Here is a 17192-nt window from a genome sequence, read left to right as displayed (position 1 = left end):
CCTCTGAGTTAAAAATAATTAACTGATTAAAATTTTACCACACTAGGAAAAAATTTAATTCCATGTTTCCCAGCTAAAATCTCACAGTAATAATGTTTAAGTTGGACTTTATAAAAATTTAGAAGAGTACATACAAGACTTGGATGTTAACTTTTTTTTTTTTTTTTTGAGACAGAGTCTTGCTCTGTCACCCAGGCTGGGGTGCAGTGGCGCGATCTCAGCTCACTGCAACCTCCGCCTCCCAGGTTCTTTTGCCTCAGCCTCCCAAGTAACTGGGATTACAGGTGCGCACCACCATTCCTGGCTAATTTTTGTATTTTTAGTAGAGATGGGGTTTCACCATGTTGGCCAGGCTGATCTCGAACTCCTGACCTCAAGTGAACCACCTGCCTCAGCCTCTCAAAGTGTTGGGATTACAGGTGTGAGCCACCACGACTGGCCAATTTTTATTTTTATTTTTATTTATTTTTAAAATTTGAGACAGAGTCTTGCTCTGTCATCCAGGCTGGAATGCAGTGGCACGATCTTGGCTCACTGCAACCTCTGCCTTCAGGTTCAAGTGATTCTCGTGTCTCAGCCTCCCAGAGTGCTGGAATTACAGGTGTACGCGCCACTGTGCCCAGCCAGATGTTAACATTTAAAACATAAAGCCCCAACCAAAGCAAGCCGAACCAAAACAAAAGACAACCATATGTAACTTTAAGAAATTTAAAATCCAGAGACCAATAAATACCAAACCAAGATTATTAGATTGTCTTTTCAGAGGAGTAAAAATGGTACTGATGATAGGGAGAAAAAAAACTAATCAGCAGCTGTATCAGCTGGCTGAGTATCATTACCACTTCATAGTTTGATCTAGACCTTGCCACTCTACCTTCAATTGGGATTATCATCTCTAGATAACAGCCATTCATCAGAAAAGTGTTGTCAAGCTTGCCAAATCCAATTCTAACATTTAATGCAACTAAGTATAATTTATTTGACTTCCACAGATTGGAAGAAAAATACTGTCATTCTGTCACGGACCCAAGAAACGTTTCACCAAAAAAAAAAAAAAAATCCACATGCATTCCCAAATCTACTTGAATATATCTCTTTCTGTCTAAAACTCAGACATTTAGGCAAAATAGTTAACTGATTTCTTTGAAGACAATTTACAAGTTCCTTCCCCCCGACCCTGACTTGTGGTGACAGCTTGCCAATTTTTATGCCAATATATTACCATTTCTATATTTATCCCTTTTTTAAAATTATAAGACGATTTCTCTCCTTTTCTTTATCAAATTCTACCTATACTCTGGACTACATCCTCTCCCATTCTCTAGCTCTTACTTCCTTAATTTCTTCCTCTCTCTGAAAATTCAAAACACTCAGGTTAATTACATTAAAAATGTATACATTTAAAAATTATGGACGCAACCAATTCCCTTTTGAGTACTACCACAAATCATACCATTGGACATATGGTTTTGTAAATTTTACTAAAAATAATACCACTGTGAATATTTTCACACACATCTTCTTGTGTGTAAGTATAAATGCTACTCTAGGGGAGAAATCAGAATATGATCTGCTAGATCAAAGGAGAGCCCATTTCTAATTCTAGTAACTACTGCCAGGGTGCCCTCAAGAATGGCCATATTAACATACTCCTATCAATGGTGTGAAAGTATCAATATTTACTCATGTCCCCATCTGATTTGATATTATCAAATATTTAAAATTTTTGAATTCTGATAAGAAAGCATTTTTTTGTTCTTTTAATTTGTATGTCCCTTACACATATTACTACTAAGATAAACATCTTTATTTACGTTTATTGCCTATTTGTTTCCTCCTCTGTGAACTGCCAATTCATATACTTGCCCATTTTTCTGTTAGATTTTCATTTTCTTATTGAATTATGAGTTTCTTCTATGTAATGGTATACTGTTCTTAGTAAACATCGCTTCTGAACTCCACATTTAATGATATGATGTTGGTAGTTTGAAATTGGCCATGATGGTAATATTATACTATGGAAATCTGCAAAAGCTAAACAGCCCATCCCTAGACAGTTGTTAAAACATTTATCAGCACAGCACTTTTTTTTTTTTTTGAGACGGAGTCTCACTCTGCTGCCAGGCTGGAGTGCAGTGGCGCGGTCTCGGCTCACTGCAACCTCTGCCTCCTGGGTTCAAGTGATTCTCCTGCCGCAGTCTCCCAAGTAGCTGGGATTACAGGCACGCACCACCACGCCCGGATAACTTTTGTATTTTTAATACAGATGGGGTTTCACCATGTTGGCCAGGCTGGACTTGACCTCCTGACCTCATGATCCACCCGCCTCGGCCTCCAAAAGTGCTGGGATTACAGGCGTGAGTCACTGCACCCGACCAGCACAGCACTTACTAAGTATTTTGAATCCTAATCCTTTGGCTGCTACTTTTTCAACAACTTAGCCAATCATTTTCAAGTGTTCTGCAATATTTGACACCCTTGGCTATTCACACTTAAGCTTAGCTTCCTTGGCTTCATTACACCATACTTTTCCTGGATTCTTCCACTCAGAAGCAATGCTGATAAATTCCAAAGTTAGAGCTGTAATCTCGCCACATCACCTCTATCCCTGCCTATATTTCTAAGTACCTAGTAGACGGTTATACCTTTTATGTACCATCATAAGTATAAACACGATAGTTCTAAAAGTATAAAAGAATTAAGTGACGCAATTCAAGAACAAAATCACTAAGGAAATTCTAAATGCATAAACAATAGCAAACAATGACACTGGTAACTATAAGGGTAAATTTAAACAGAGACTATATAAAATAATTATGAAATATGTATAATGTTTAAAAAAAAAGAGGATAATAATACCAAAGTAATAGAGGAAAAAGAATAAAAGGGGGATCAATTTCAAAGAAGGCAAAGAGAATGAAGGATAGGGAGATGATTTTCACTGTAGCAGTGTTTATAACAAAAAATTAGAAACCAGCCAGGTGGTGGGTCAAGCCTGTAATCCCAGCACTCTGGGAGGCTGAAGTGGGCGGATCACAAGGTCAGGAGATCGAGATCATCCTGGCTAACACAGTGAAACCCTGTCTCTACTAAAAAAAATACAAAAAATTAGCCGGGCGTGGTGGTGGGCACCTGTGGTCCCAGCTACTGAGGAGGCTGAGGCAGGAGAATGGCATGAACCTGGGAGGCAGAGCTGGCAGTGAGCCGAGATTGCGCCACTGTACTCTAGCGTGGGCGACAGAGTGAGACTGTCTCCAAAAAAAAAAAAAATTAGAAACCTAAATGTTCATCCACATCACAATTAAAGAGAATTATGCATTAAGATGAAAAAAAAGATGCTGAGCTTTTAAAAGGTTATTAAATAATATCACTCTCCCCTTTCTCTCTCTTTCTGACACACACACACACACACACACACACACGTGACTATTCTACTAAGGCCTTGACCTCAGAGAGATCTCATATCCTCCCTAGCGGGAGAAGCAAATCTATACATAACTGGGATATGTATATTATAAAGATAACAAACAGAATGCTATAAAAACACAAAATGAGTACACAAAAGCAGGAAATGCTTGAGAGGTGACTTCTGAGCTGGGCTTTGAGGAAGTGTTATCTCCACTGACAGTGAATTACGAAAATGCAGTGTAGATAGAGGAACAAAATAAACAAGGGCTATTTATAGTATACTGCAATAGCAAGTAGTCTTGTGGGGGCAGATCATGGAGTAGTGAAGAAAAAAAGCTGCAAAGACAGGCAGAGGCCAAACTGGGGAGGGTCTTGAAAACCATATTAACAAGTCTGGCTTTTATTTAGTATGTCATATTTACTAAAGTTTACTAGTTACAAAAACTGAAGTAAAAATGAGGCTCAGAGAGTCTATCTTTACCAAGTCACACATCTATCTGGATCTAGGAACATAACTGAACCCAATCCTTCATGCTGACTCCTCAACTTATATAATAGTTCAATTCGATGAGAAATGAGGGGAAGACCTGAACTAAGGCTAATGTTATAGTAGAAACTAAAAAAAATGGCCAGAATCAGAAAGCAACTTGTAGATATTTACAGGTGCTACTAGACACTGTTTTTTCTAGAGTCTAACCCCTGGCTTTGACAGGCTTTGTAGACCAGGATCAATTAATACCACCTATCTCACTTTTTTGTTATAAAATAAGGAAGTTCATCAGGATAATATCTACAATCCTTTCAAATTTGACATTCAAATAACTTAGGCATTGCAAAGAGCAGGTACCCAAGATGAGTCAGATTTCTAGCTGAGACCCAGACAGATCCTAGGAGAAGAGAGAGGAATAAAGCCCAATTTTGGACACACTGAATTTGAGATACCTCCAGATCTAACAATTAGTTGCAAATTCAGGTCTGGGCTTCAGGAGAAAGATCTAGAAGTCATTAGATTACAGATGACATATTAAGCCATGGGAATTAATGAGATTATTTAAGAAAACACTAAATCAACAAAAAAGACAAAATAATGAACACTAAAGTTTAAATGGCAAGTGGAAGAAGAAAAAGATGGAGAGTCAGGCAAGTAAACAAAGAATTAAGCACAGTGTTATACAAATCAAAGACGAATTCCCAGAGCTAATCATATCACATAACACAGTTTCAGGTTAAATAAGAACAGAAAAGAAGTCAGTGGATTTAGACACAAGGAGGGCAGTGATTATAAAGTGTTCAAATCCCACATCTTCACTGAAACTATCTCCGTTTGCATGGTACTAGTAACTGTGACATTCCTTTGGCAAATGAATTCAGATATTGTTTAAGATAATATATTGCTCTATCATTCACACTGTCACAAGTCAAATACAGGGAAACTCTATCATGCTCCTGGCTTGAAAACTCTCACTGGTTCGCTCTGAAAACTGAAGTCCAAACAATTTAGCATGATATTCACCACACTTCTATTCTGGATCACTCTACTTTTCCACCCTGCTTTCATACATTCCTCACCCACAGAGAATATGCCTACTGCCCCAAACTCCCAGCAGAATGTACCACTGCCCTTTGGCATATGTTACCCTTCTAAAACCTGTTCTTTTTTTCACAAAGCACGCTTCAAAGGCAAACTTTTCCATAAAAATTTCCCAAATCTTTTAGGTTGGGGTCCCCAACTCCCAGGCTGCAGACCGGTACAGGTCCGTGCCATCTTAGGAAACAGGTCACGGGGCAGGAGGAGAGTGGAAGTTGAGAAGCATTACCACCTGAGCTCTGCCTCCTGTCAGATCAGCCTGTGCATTAGATTCTCACAGGAGCTGGAACCATATTGTGAACTGCACATGTGAGGGGATCTAGGTTGTGCGTTCCTTATGAGAATCTAATGCCTGATGATCTGAGGTGGAGCAGTTTCATCCCAAAACCGTATCCCATGCCCCCACCTCAGGCTGCAGAAAAACTGTCTTCCACAAAACCAGTCCATACTGCCAAAAAGTTTGGGGACCACTGTACTAGGTAATAATTAATGAACTCCTCTCTGACTTAGTTCATGTTACTATTATTATATTTCTTTTTATTTTGTATTATGATTAACTGTTTGCCTCCTTACTTTTTAAAACTGAAACTCTATGCCAGGAACCATCTCACCACTGCACTTCAGCCTGGGCAATAGAGGGAGACTCTGTCTTACAAAACAAAACAAAAAACACTGGATTCAACTTTGGCCGAGTACAGTGGCTCACACCTGTAATCCTAGCACTTTGGGAGGCTGAGACAGGGAATCACTTGAGCCCAGAGATTCGAGACCAGCCTGGGCAACATGGCAAAACCCTGTCTCTACCAAAATTAGAAAAAATTACCTGGGCGTGGTGGTACATGCCTGTAGTCCCAGCTACTCAGGAAAAGGAGGTAAGAGGATTGGTTGAATCCCCGGAGGTTGCAGTGGGCCAAGACTGTGCCACTGCACTCCAGCCTTGATGAAAAGTGAGACCCTGTCTCAAAATAAAAAAATAAAATAAACTGTGACAGGGTCCATCCTGTGAGGTGAGATGTAACATATGAACACTTACCTTTGGCAGAGTACAGAAATGGCAGTAGTAAAAAAATGTAAGAAAAAAACCACGCAAATTTTAATTCAAATTATTTAAGACCAAATGTGAGCTAGCATGACAGCTGAGAATCCCTGACATTCCCAGAAGGGTCTGCCTCCACTAGGCAAGGTCTTTTTCCACTGGACTCCATCTGGTGCTCCAGAGGAAGACTGCAGGCAGGCCAGGAAGCCTAAGAGAGAAACCCTTATGGATGAAGACAGATGTACAGAATCTGCCAAAGTTTAGGCAAAGATCATCCATGTTCTAGACCTTGAACAAGCACAAGGTGACGATTAGGTGGTATTGTAGAATAGACACAAATCTGCCTATATTCCAGATTCCTCTCTAATACAAAGGAAAAGCTGTCTGCCACTGAGGAAGAGGCAAAATCCTTCACTCACTTTAGTCCCAGGCAAAGGATGGCTGTTGCTAAAAGAAAAGTATAAAACCTAGCTATCCCCATATTTAATAAGGCAATGTGCCATGTGCACTAGAAGAAAGGCAGAGCACGACTGCCATTTCCGTGCTCTGCCAAAGGTAAGAGTTCATATATTACATCTCACCTCACAGGATGGAGCCTATCACATTTTATTATTTTTATTTTTATTTATTTATTTTTTTGAGATAGAGTTTCACTCTTGTTGCCCAGGCTGGAGTGCAATGACACGATCTAGGCTCACCACAACCTCCGCCTCCCAGGTTCAAGCGATTCTCCTGCCTCAGCCTCCCCAGTAGCTGGGATTACAGGCATGCGCCACCACGCCTGGCTAATTTTTTGTATTTTTAGTAGAGATGGGGTTTCTCCACGTTGGTCTGGCTGGTCTTGAACTCCCAACTTCAGGTGATCCGCCCTCTCAGCCTCCCAAAGTGCTGGGATTACAGGTGCGAGTCACCACGCCTGGATTATTTTTTTATTTTGAGACAGAGTCTCACTTTGTCATCAAGGCTGGAGTGCAGTGGCACAATCTTGGCCCACTGCAATCTCCGGGGGTTCCAGCAATCCTCCTACCTCCATTTCCTGAGTAGCTGGGACTACAGGCGTGTACCACCACGCCCAGCTAATTTTTTCTAATTTTAGTAGAGACAGGGTTTTGCCATGTTGCCCGGGCTGGTCTCAAACTCCTGGGCTCAAGTGATCCACCTGTCGCAGCCTCCCAAAGTGCTGGGATTACAGGTGTGAGCCACTGCACTTGGCCAAAGTTGAATCCAGTGTTTTTTGTTTTGTCTTGTGAGACAGAGTCTCCCTTTATTGCCCAGGCTGAAGTGCAGTGGTAAGATGGTCCTGGCATGAAAACAGTTTACGTTTTGCTACTGAAGAATGCAGCTCTAGACTCTATACTAAGTAGATGGAGAGACTATCTGCTCCTGGGGGAGGCAGAGAAAGACTCACACCTGAAGCACAGGCATCCTGAGCCTGTTTAAGACTAATGCCAGAGAAGAACCAAGGATCCCACTCTGCCCCCTCCAAAAGCCTTGCTCCAAGTAACAAGCAACAGCAATCTGGTGCTGTAGGAAGGGCAACAGGGAGAACTATCTTACCTCTCTCCCACCCTCAAATGTGGCACAAGCTGGAAGATGAAGTTGTAGCAGTAATGCCGAGACAAAAAAATCATATTACTCCAGACTTTGCTTTTAAACACAAAGTACTGGCAGTCCATACTCTGTAAGAGTCTGAAGACTGTGGTGTACCGATGGTAATTACTGCAACCACAAACACTCAAAACTCCTCTCAATTACTAACTAGACTGACCAATACCTGTTCACACTAACAGCCTGACAGAAGTAGAGGCATGCCTATTTCTGGGTAGAAATATTATGTACTTCCGTCCCTGACATTCTTTTACAATGTCTGATATTCAATCCAAAATTATAAAACACATACAAAAACAAGAGATTAAAACAGTCAACAAAACCAGACCCAGACACAGACCAGATATTGAAACTGACAGACATTATATAATAACTATAATTAATATGTTTATGGATCTAGTGGGGAATTTTATCAGAGACAGAAACTTTTTTAAAAGGAAAATGAAAACATTAGAAATTAAAAATGTGAAGACGTCTTTCACTGGGGCTTATCAGCAGAATGAACACAATGAAGAAAAAGGGTGAACCTACAGAAAAATCAATAAAAACTATCCAAAGTAAGAGAGAAAGAGTCAGGGAAGGGCAAAGCAATCAAGAGGTAAAGACAACTAGCAAATGGTCTAATATATTTTTACTTGGAGTCCTAAAAGTAAGAGTGAGGCAAAAGAAATATTTGAAGAGATAATGAGCAAAAATTTCCTAGATTTAATGAAAGGCAATAAACCATATATTTAAGAACCACTGAGAAACCAAAGCGAGATAAAAATAAAGAACACCACAACTAGGCCCATTACAATCAAACTGCTGAAAAGCAGTGATAAAGAGATAAAGAAAAAATATTGAAGACAGCAATTAAAAAAAGAAACATTACATACAGAGAACAAAAATAGGAATGACAGCAGACTTCTTACCAGAAACTATGGGATCCAGAAGACAACAAATCATCTTTAAAATACACAGAATAAAAAAATGTTAACCTAGAATTCTAAACTCGCACACCACAAAAAAAGTTTAAAATAACCATTGCCAACAAAACTGAATAATGAGAAATTTTAAATAAACTTCTCCAGGCAAAAGGAATTAATCCAGTAGGGCATCAGGCGCCGAGCAACCTTTTCTGTAAAGAGCCAGTTAAGTGAAATGGTGTAATATTATTTGAAGGTGGACCAATGATAAATTAAAGATGTATACTGAAAACCATATAGCAACCACTAAAATAAATAAATAAATAATAAGCCAATAGTAGAGATAAAATTGAAGCATAAAACACACACACACACACACACACACACACATACACAAAACACCTTGGCCAGGCACAGTGGCTCAAACTTGTAATCCCAACACTTTGGGAGGTCAAGGTGGGTGGTGCTTGAGGTCAGGATTTCCAAAACCAGTCTGGGCAACATGCAAAACCCCATCTCTACTAAAAATACAAAAATTAGCTGCTCATGGTGGCACACACCTGTAGTCCCAGCTATTCTGGATGCTGAGGCATAAGAATCGCTGGAACCCAGGAGGTGGAGGTTGTAGTGAGCGGAGATCACACCACTGCACTTCAGGCTGGGCGACAGATGGAGACTGTCTCAAAAAAAAACCCAAAAAAACAAAACAAAAAAAACCACCAAAAAACCAAAACCCAAAATGAAGAATACATCAACCCAAAAAAGGCAGGAAAAGTGGAAAAGAAAATCAAATAAATAGCAAGGTGATAGATTTAAACCCAACTATATCAATTTCATTAATTTAAATGGTCTATACTTTGATTATAAGGCAGAGATTGTCATATTGAATAAAGAATCAAATACTGATAGTTATAGGAACACTACAGAAACTAGAAACAAAGAGCTAAAATAATAAAAAGACTAATCTAGGCACCTATGGTAGACAAAACATAATTCTGTTAAATTTATATCAATATTTAAGAAATTTTAAAACATCTCAAGCAAAAATAAATGAACTAATACAATTCAGTTCAGCTGAAGTGATTTGACTTGACTACTTTTTGTCTCCCCGGTTTGCAGATATTTTAAGGGCTCCATGTTAATTAGTTCCCCCACTTCCCAAATATAATTCATAAACACTGACCTTGCCATGGCTTCTTTCCACTTTCTGAAAACATTTATTCAGGGACAGATTATGTCGAACAGAATTCTTCCAGCCTGTTGGTGCAGTAGCAAAATATGGAAAATGGTCCAGAATCCAGCTATAAATTTCTTTGACAGGCAAACATTTATTTGGAGAGTGCTCAATAGCCATATAAATGAGAAGACTAAAGGAGTATGGGGGCTTTGAAGTTGCTGATTTTTTTTCTGCGTTCTGGTAGCAAGCTGGTCCAAAGGATGGCACATCATCTCCCTCTATGTCATACAATGGACTAACAATTGGAAGACCCTCACTTCCGAGGCTGAAGTTTGTTAGAAGATTAGTACTTTCATGAAGCCAGTTCAAGTTTGTGAGCTCATCATCTGCTGACTCACTGTCCACTAGAGTGGCCTTTGGCCTGGCAGCATCAACAGCTTCAGGCAAGCTTCCCATTTTGTAAATCTGGCTTAATCCTGCAATCTTTTCAGCTCCTGGGGTTTCAGCTCTCTTATCTGGAGTCATTCCAATTACTGGACCCATTTACTCTTATAGTTCTGCAACAAAGGAAACAATTATCAACGTAATACTTTAGAATCTTAAACTCTGGGAAAAAGAAAATACGTATGTAAATATCCCCAAATCAGAGAAATTTTGCTATCAATTATCCCACATAATATTTAAGCATCACATTTGTATAATGAAGAGACTACTGGTTATAAAACAAGGAAAATAACTTATATTAGTTGAAATGGCTGTAAATAAAGTGCAGCTTTATAGGACCAGGTGTACGGGTGATAGTAACACAATTAAATAATGCATTTTAAATACTTAGTACTTAAGTACCTAGCCCACACTAATCGCCTAATAGGAAGTGGCTATTATTACTTAAAACGGACAGGCTATTTCTTTGAATTATAAGACTTCATATGTATCTTAAAAATCTATGATTTTACAAATAGTTGAATCCTGAAAATAATACATTTGAAATATTATTTAAGCAATATTTTAAAATAAACCCTTTCCTCAAATCTCAACTATTTACTATAAAAAGAAACTATGTATACTATTTTTACAGCATATCATACTAAAAAGAGATAACATTTTTATTTCATTATTTATTTTTCATTGACAAATAATAATTATACATATGGGGTACAATGTGATATTATGATACATGTATATATTGTGAAATGATTAGCTCAGGCTAATTAATATATCCATCACCTCACATACTTATTTCTCCTTGTGGTGAGAACATTTTAAATGTTCTTTTAGGAATTTTGAAATATACATTATTATTAACTATAGTCACCATGCTATGCAATAGGTCACTAGAACTTACTCCTCTTGTGTAACCATAACTTCGTAATCTTTGACTAACATTTCCCCTTTCCCTACACCCTCCTCCTACCCCCACCACCCATATCTGGTTACCAACCATTCTATTCTATACTTCTGTAAGTCTAACAAGATAACATTTCTTATTCACTAAATTTATTATTAGCTAAATTAAATTCACTATAAGTTTATCATTTCTTTTTAAAATTCCAGTACTTTTAAACTCTGCATTCTATATCATCTCAAGTACTGACATTTCAAGGCTGACATTCTCTTAGTAAGGTCTGAACTGTCCCTGTACTTTCAAGGAGAGCGAACAATAGCTATTACTATTCTTTTTCTATTTTCTCATATGATTTTTGTTTTGCATTTTAAACACCGTTCTATTCAAAAACTTTATCATGAGAGAATAACAGACCAGAGAAGAAAGCAATAGGCTAATGTGCTATTTAATTAATTTTCAATGGCTCACAAAGATAACTCATTTCTAAACTCAGTGAAAAACCAACTATTATCCTATTCAACCCACTTATGCTTGTGTAACTGAAGTAATTGGGGGGAGGGGGTACCTCCAGAGTTTTATTTCGCTTAGAACATAGATGGCAGGTTACTTCAAGAATTCTGAAAACCGGCTAATTTTATTTTATTTCTATTTTTTATGTCAGTTATGTAAAAGAGAAAACTGGTTAATTTTAGATGTAGAATAGTTTATCTGAATTCTGGGAGCTACCACCAGAAGTAGTTAGCCTCAGAGCACTCCATTAGCAACAGCCTTAGATAATACTTTAGCGCCCAGGCATTTTGCTAAACAATTTACATATGATATCTCAATTAACTGTCAATTAAATCCTATAAGGTAGGCACTATTATTAATTCAACTTTATTGATGAGGAAAATTAATCAGAGAGGTTAAGCATAAGTGGAACTGTCAGAATTTAAAACCAGGCAGACTGACTCCAGAAACAAAATTCTAACCACAATATGTGCTGGCAACAGTATGTACACAACACCTATGAGCACCAATGACTCAAATCCTATTCATTTTAAATCTTAACAGCATTCTTTCCATATCCAGTTCTTATCTCTCTCCTGTGCACCCATAACTTGAAACATCACGACACTGTAAAAAGGAAAAGATCAAACGATAACAGATTTGGTTTCTGTTTCAATCTCTTATGAAAACCACATACATAAGCATTCACATATATGAGCACACAATGTATTTCAGAACTGATATCCTGTACTATATAAGTGATCAAATTATTCATTTTATCACCAAAGTCTCTCTATTCATAGGGACTTAAAAACATGATGAATGAGAATTGGTTGAATAGTGTCTTGCTTCCTTAAAAAACAAACAAACAAAAAAACCCACTCTTTAGTGTACCCAGTGTTCAATTAAAGAAGGGAGTGATTAATTTCTAATGTTTCACTTTTGCCTTGTCACTTAAATCTCCATTCATCTGTCATTACATCTAGAATTAGAAAGTACCAAACAGCAGTGGCTAACATTTGCTGAGATTTTACTACATTACAGATTCTATGTCATAGGCTTTAAAATGCATCATCTCTACTTACTCTGAACTACTCCTTAGTTCAATATATGTCCTTCCTTTCCAACTGTGAATTCCATGAGGAGTAAGTCTTTTTTTTTTTTTTTTTTTTTTTTTAAAGAGACAGGGTCTCACTCCGTCACCCAGGTTGTAGTATAGTGGCGGTATCATGGCTCACTGTAACCTCCACCTCCTAGGTTCAAGCGATCCTCCTGTGCCAGCCTCCCAAGTAGCTGGGACTACAGGTGCACACCACCATGCCCAGCTAATTTTAAAATTTTTTATAGAAACAAAGTCTTGCTATGGTTGCCCAGGCTGGTCTCAAACAATTGGCCTCAAGCAATCCTCTCTCCTCAGCTTCCCAAAGTTTTGGGATTACAGGCATGACCCACCATGCCCAGCTGGGATAAGTCTTTTACTTTTGTATTCCTAATGAATCTTATCAAAATGTTGAGTATGAGTAGACACTCAAATCATAATTATTTCAGACAGAAATGAACTCATAATACAAATTGTATGTCTATTCTATAAAATGCTGCACTAACTGCCTTTAAGAGTTAATTTATTTTAGAAATGAATGCTTAATGGTAGGAAACATCCTAAGTGGTAACAATAAAAAAAACTGAAATTCATTGTTAAGAATAAGGAAATGGAAATGAAGTAAGCCATTTCCCTAAGGTACTAAAGCTAATAAAAAGCAGAGCCAAAATTATAAACAAGGCTAAGTTCAATATTCAAACTTCTGGCCATCACAGTCACTTTCAATCGCTCAAGTAACTTGCATTTTTAGCAATACTGCTTAAAACAGAAATAGTGCGTTTTATTAACGTAACATACTCAAAAAATCAGCTTCTTGATAATTATTGACTAAATTTTCTCATAAGTAATTTAAATGGTTGCAAGTATGTTATTCCTCTGAATTACAAGTTTATAATAAAATTTCATTACTTTAAGATGTAAAGAAATAGTATGGCAACAAATATGCCAAAGAGTCACAGAGTGTTAATCCAAGCAAAGTTTAAAAAACCAAGTACTGACATTATTAAAAACCAAGTACTGACATCATCTTAGTAAGGTCTGAACTGTCATTGTGTTTTCAAGAAGGAAAAAAAGCTGTTTCTAAACTATCCTTATATAGCACTTTAGAGCACTATCCATTTAGATGAGATCAGACATGTTCAGGGTGCTACTATGGTAGACAGAGCACTACCCACTTAGAATACTAAGTCTACCACAATGGATAAATAGCCAAATGATCTTTTCTCACATATTAAATACAAATAGCAAACAAATATATAAATTTAAAAATTATATAAAAAACTTATTTTAAAAAATATAAACAATTTTGGGCAAGGACCTAGGGCCATTTTGGAAAGCTAACTGGAAATGTGTATCAAGAATTATTAAAAATTTCATTCTTTGAACCAACAATTCCAAATGTGTCACTTTTGTGAAATAATCTTATGTAGGGAAAAAGATACTCCCTTCACAGCCCACAATGTGTGGAGGGACACACAGATATTCATCCAAAAATTATTAAAGATAATGGAAAACTATAAACAACTTACATTTTCTATAACAGAAATGGTAAACTAAAGCCCATCTATTCAATCTAATATTTAGTAGCCATTAAATATGACTGACTTGAAGAATGTAAATAAATTAAAAACTGGTGAAAAAGTAAAAAATACATACAAAAAAGAAAACAGTGGTTTATATTAACAGTAATATTTGTCTTTGTTGTTCTGTTTTCCAGTTTTTCTTTAATGTGCTTCTTTAATGTGCTTATTATAGTTTAAAATTAAAACAATAAGCTCAAGAGAGAAAAGGCTGTGCTACATTATTTTTAGTTGTAGTATTTCCATTTCGCACACAAAAATCAAATCTTAAAAAGGTCATGGACTTATCAGAGAGCTCAAGTCAAAAACAGAAGCCACCTCTTGTATTCTTAGTACAGACTGTTCTGTTACAAACCTTACATAATACGAATTAGCCCATTGGTAAATAAAGGAATGATTTTAGTACAATGTAAGTCACATTGGTTTGTACATGATTCTTCTCAGCCTATGTTTTTGTACTACCAAATAACAACAGCTGAACCCAAAATAGGCTAACACAGTGGAAAGCAGCAAGCTGCTGAAAAGACAGTATGGTACACAATTCTCATTCAACCCATGTTCTTCCTCTTGGCACAGTTTGGCCACATGCTCTTTCTTGCAAGTGTTTAATGAGCTCTTCTTTCCAAATCTTTATGCATTTTACCCTGGCCTCCATAATCCTGTAGCTTCAACCCTTCCTCGCACAGTGTTCATCTTCTTTTAAAAATCCTAAACTGACCATATTACTTATTTGTGACAAATTTCATATATGTTTTAACATATTCTAGTATTCTCATTAAGATTTTTTTGTTAGTATTCTGGATACAAAGCTGCATATTTTTCACTTTTGAGTGAGTTGGCCCATCAGCTGAGCACAATTTTAGTGTTTTCAGGAATATATAAATATGTATTATTACTACAAAAAGATCTGTATATTTCACAATAAAATCAAGAAAACTTTCAATTTTATTTATTTTAAAAATGATAGTCTTATGAGAAACTGCATCTTAAAATGAACTGAAACCATTCACTAGCAGAGCATTAATAATATGCATAGTCAATTTGCTTCATAAAGCCAAATGCATAAATAGAAGGAAACCTGGGCTTGTAACATAACATTTTATTACTCCTTTAAGAACAGTATTTCAACGAACCATATAAAACTGTGGTACATAACAAATATTACTTTTAAAAAAGCCAAAATAATATGATGTGGGATTTTAAAAATATATTCTAATTTTTAGGAGGGTAACTAGCTTAATCCAAGTAGCTAATACAACCACTAATAAACAAATTTCTAAAGCCAAGACACTGCTATCCAAAAAAGTAGATAAATGGACTATACACTTTAGCAAAGTACAAATTTGTGTTAAGGCTCCCATCTTCTACATTCTAAAAAAGAAAAAGAATTATTCACAAGGAGATTTTTAAAAGTTGAGAGTTAAAGCTTTGTGCAGTGGCAGTATCGCAGCCAATGAGGTTTATCTGAGCACAATTATTGCTAACTGGAAACTTTTCCCAATACCCCACTGCAATTACTTGCAATATAGTCAGCACTGGCAATTTTTGATAGTCTCTATGGAGACATAAACAAACAAATAAAATATGAAAAATAAATAAAAATAAAAGTGGAGAATTCAAACCAACCCAGTACAATCACTCTGGAACCCATCTAGAGCTTGATTGTGTGCCTGCCATGGCGGTATCTTGAGAAGGCAGCTTGGGATTTAAATGTACTATTTTTTTTCCACAGTTGTGCAGCTCATGCATCTCCGAAGGTGTCGAACAGAGATCTGCACATCTGCATATTACGTTCAATGTTATAGTCATACCCTACTCTAGGATAAGAAAAATAAAATTACATATTGGAATTCTCTGAGCATTTCCCAAAAGGTCATAGAAGAGCATTTTTGCTTAGGTCGGTATTAACATCAGTAAGAGAGAAACGCTTCAGAGACTACATAAGAAAAGGGAAACAAAGCCACAGAATTTTCAGCATTACCTAAAACACAATATGCTGCATTTCAGAGAATTAGATGTGTCACAGTGATAGCCTTTTTTGCCCAAAATAACTAAGAAACCTACTAAACACAAAACGTTGGTTTAACCAAACAGAATTTTGACTTATTTTTCTACACTTTTAACTGATTATATTAAAGACTGAGTTAACAAAAGGTTTTTTCTTTACATTTTTCCAGATGTTAGAACCCTTAAACGTTATCTAGCCTTCCACATTTAAACATCATGTAAAATAAAATTACATGGAAGACATTCCGAGACTTGTTTTTTCTCTCATCAAATTCATAAACATTATTGCAGCAGTAATTCATTTTTAGGGAGACTAATATTCCATTTTATGAATATTCAATAACTTCTTATACTCTTAAGGAACATTTAATTGTTTATGTTTGGGACTACCACAAGTACTATTGTTATAGAAGTCTTTGTTCCTATCACCTGGAATACAAGTGCCAGAAATTTCTCGAGTATACATCTAAAAGTTGAACATATATCAAGAAGCAGAATTATTTGGTCACAGAATAGTCTTCAACTTTAATTGATGACCAACTGCTTACCAAAAAAATGCTGAATCGGTTACCACTAATCAGGAATGTATATACCAAATGCTTCATGTACTTGCCAAAATTGTTTTTTGCCAATCTGATGACTACTGTATTAGTCCGTTCTTAAGCTGCTAGAGGGACATATCAGAGACTGAGTAATTTATAATGGAAAGAGGTTTAATTGGCTCACAGTTCTGCACGGCTGGAGAGGCCTCAGGAAACTTACAATCATGGCGGAAGGGGAAGCAAAAACATTCTTCTTCAAATGGTGGCAGGAAAGAGAAGTGCTGAGCAAACTGGGGAAAAGCCCCTTGTAAAATCACCTACCATAAGGTCCCTCCTCAACACGTGGGGATTACAATTCAGATTACAATTAAAGATGAGATCTGGGTGGGGACTCAAAGCCAGACCGTA

The 17192-nt window shown here is 36.9% G+C and overlaps 1 protein-coding gene and 1 non-coding gene across 10 annotated transcripts in view; one reads left to right on the top strand and one right to left on the bottom strand.

The window, feature by feature from the left end:
* Positions 1–17192, bottom strand: part of FOXN2 (forkhead box N2) — a 65725-nt gene that overhangs the window by 23877 nt on the left and 24656 nt on the right. For all 9 annotated transcript variants that reach the window (XM_007970704.3, XM_038006908.2, XM_007970700.3 and 6 more), the window contains one exon: positions 9729–10279. In XM_007970704.3, coding sequence (XP_007968895.1) covers positions 9729–10265 — 537 coding nt within the window. In that variant the 5' untranslated portion in view covers positions 10266–10279. The remainder of the gene's footprint in view (positions 1–9728; positions 10280–17192) is intronic.
* On the top strand, positions 15660–15799 carry LOC119627484 (U4 spliceosomal RNA). Its single transcript, XR_005243670.1, has one exon. It is a non-coding gene; the product is annotated as a U4 spliceosomal RNA (small nuclear RNA).

This window comes from Chlorocebus sabaeus, chromosome 14 (genome assembly GCF_047675955.1).
Source record: "Chlorocebus sabaeus isolate Y175 chromosome 14, mChlSab1.0.hap1, whole genome shotgun sequence".
NCBI classification, from domain to species: domain Eukaryota; kingdom Metazoa; phylum Chordata; class Mammalia; order Primates; family Cercopithecidae; genus Chlorocebus; species Chlorocebus sabaeus.
This window is presented reverse-complemented; position numbering and strand designations above follow the sequence as displayed.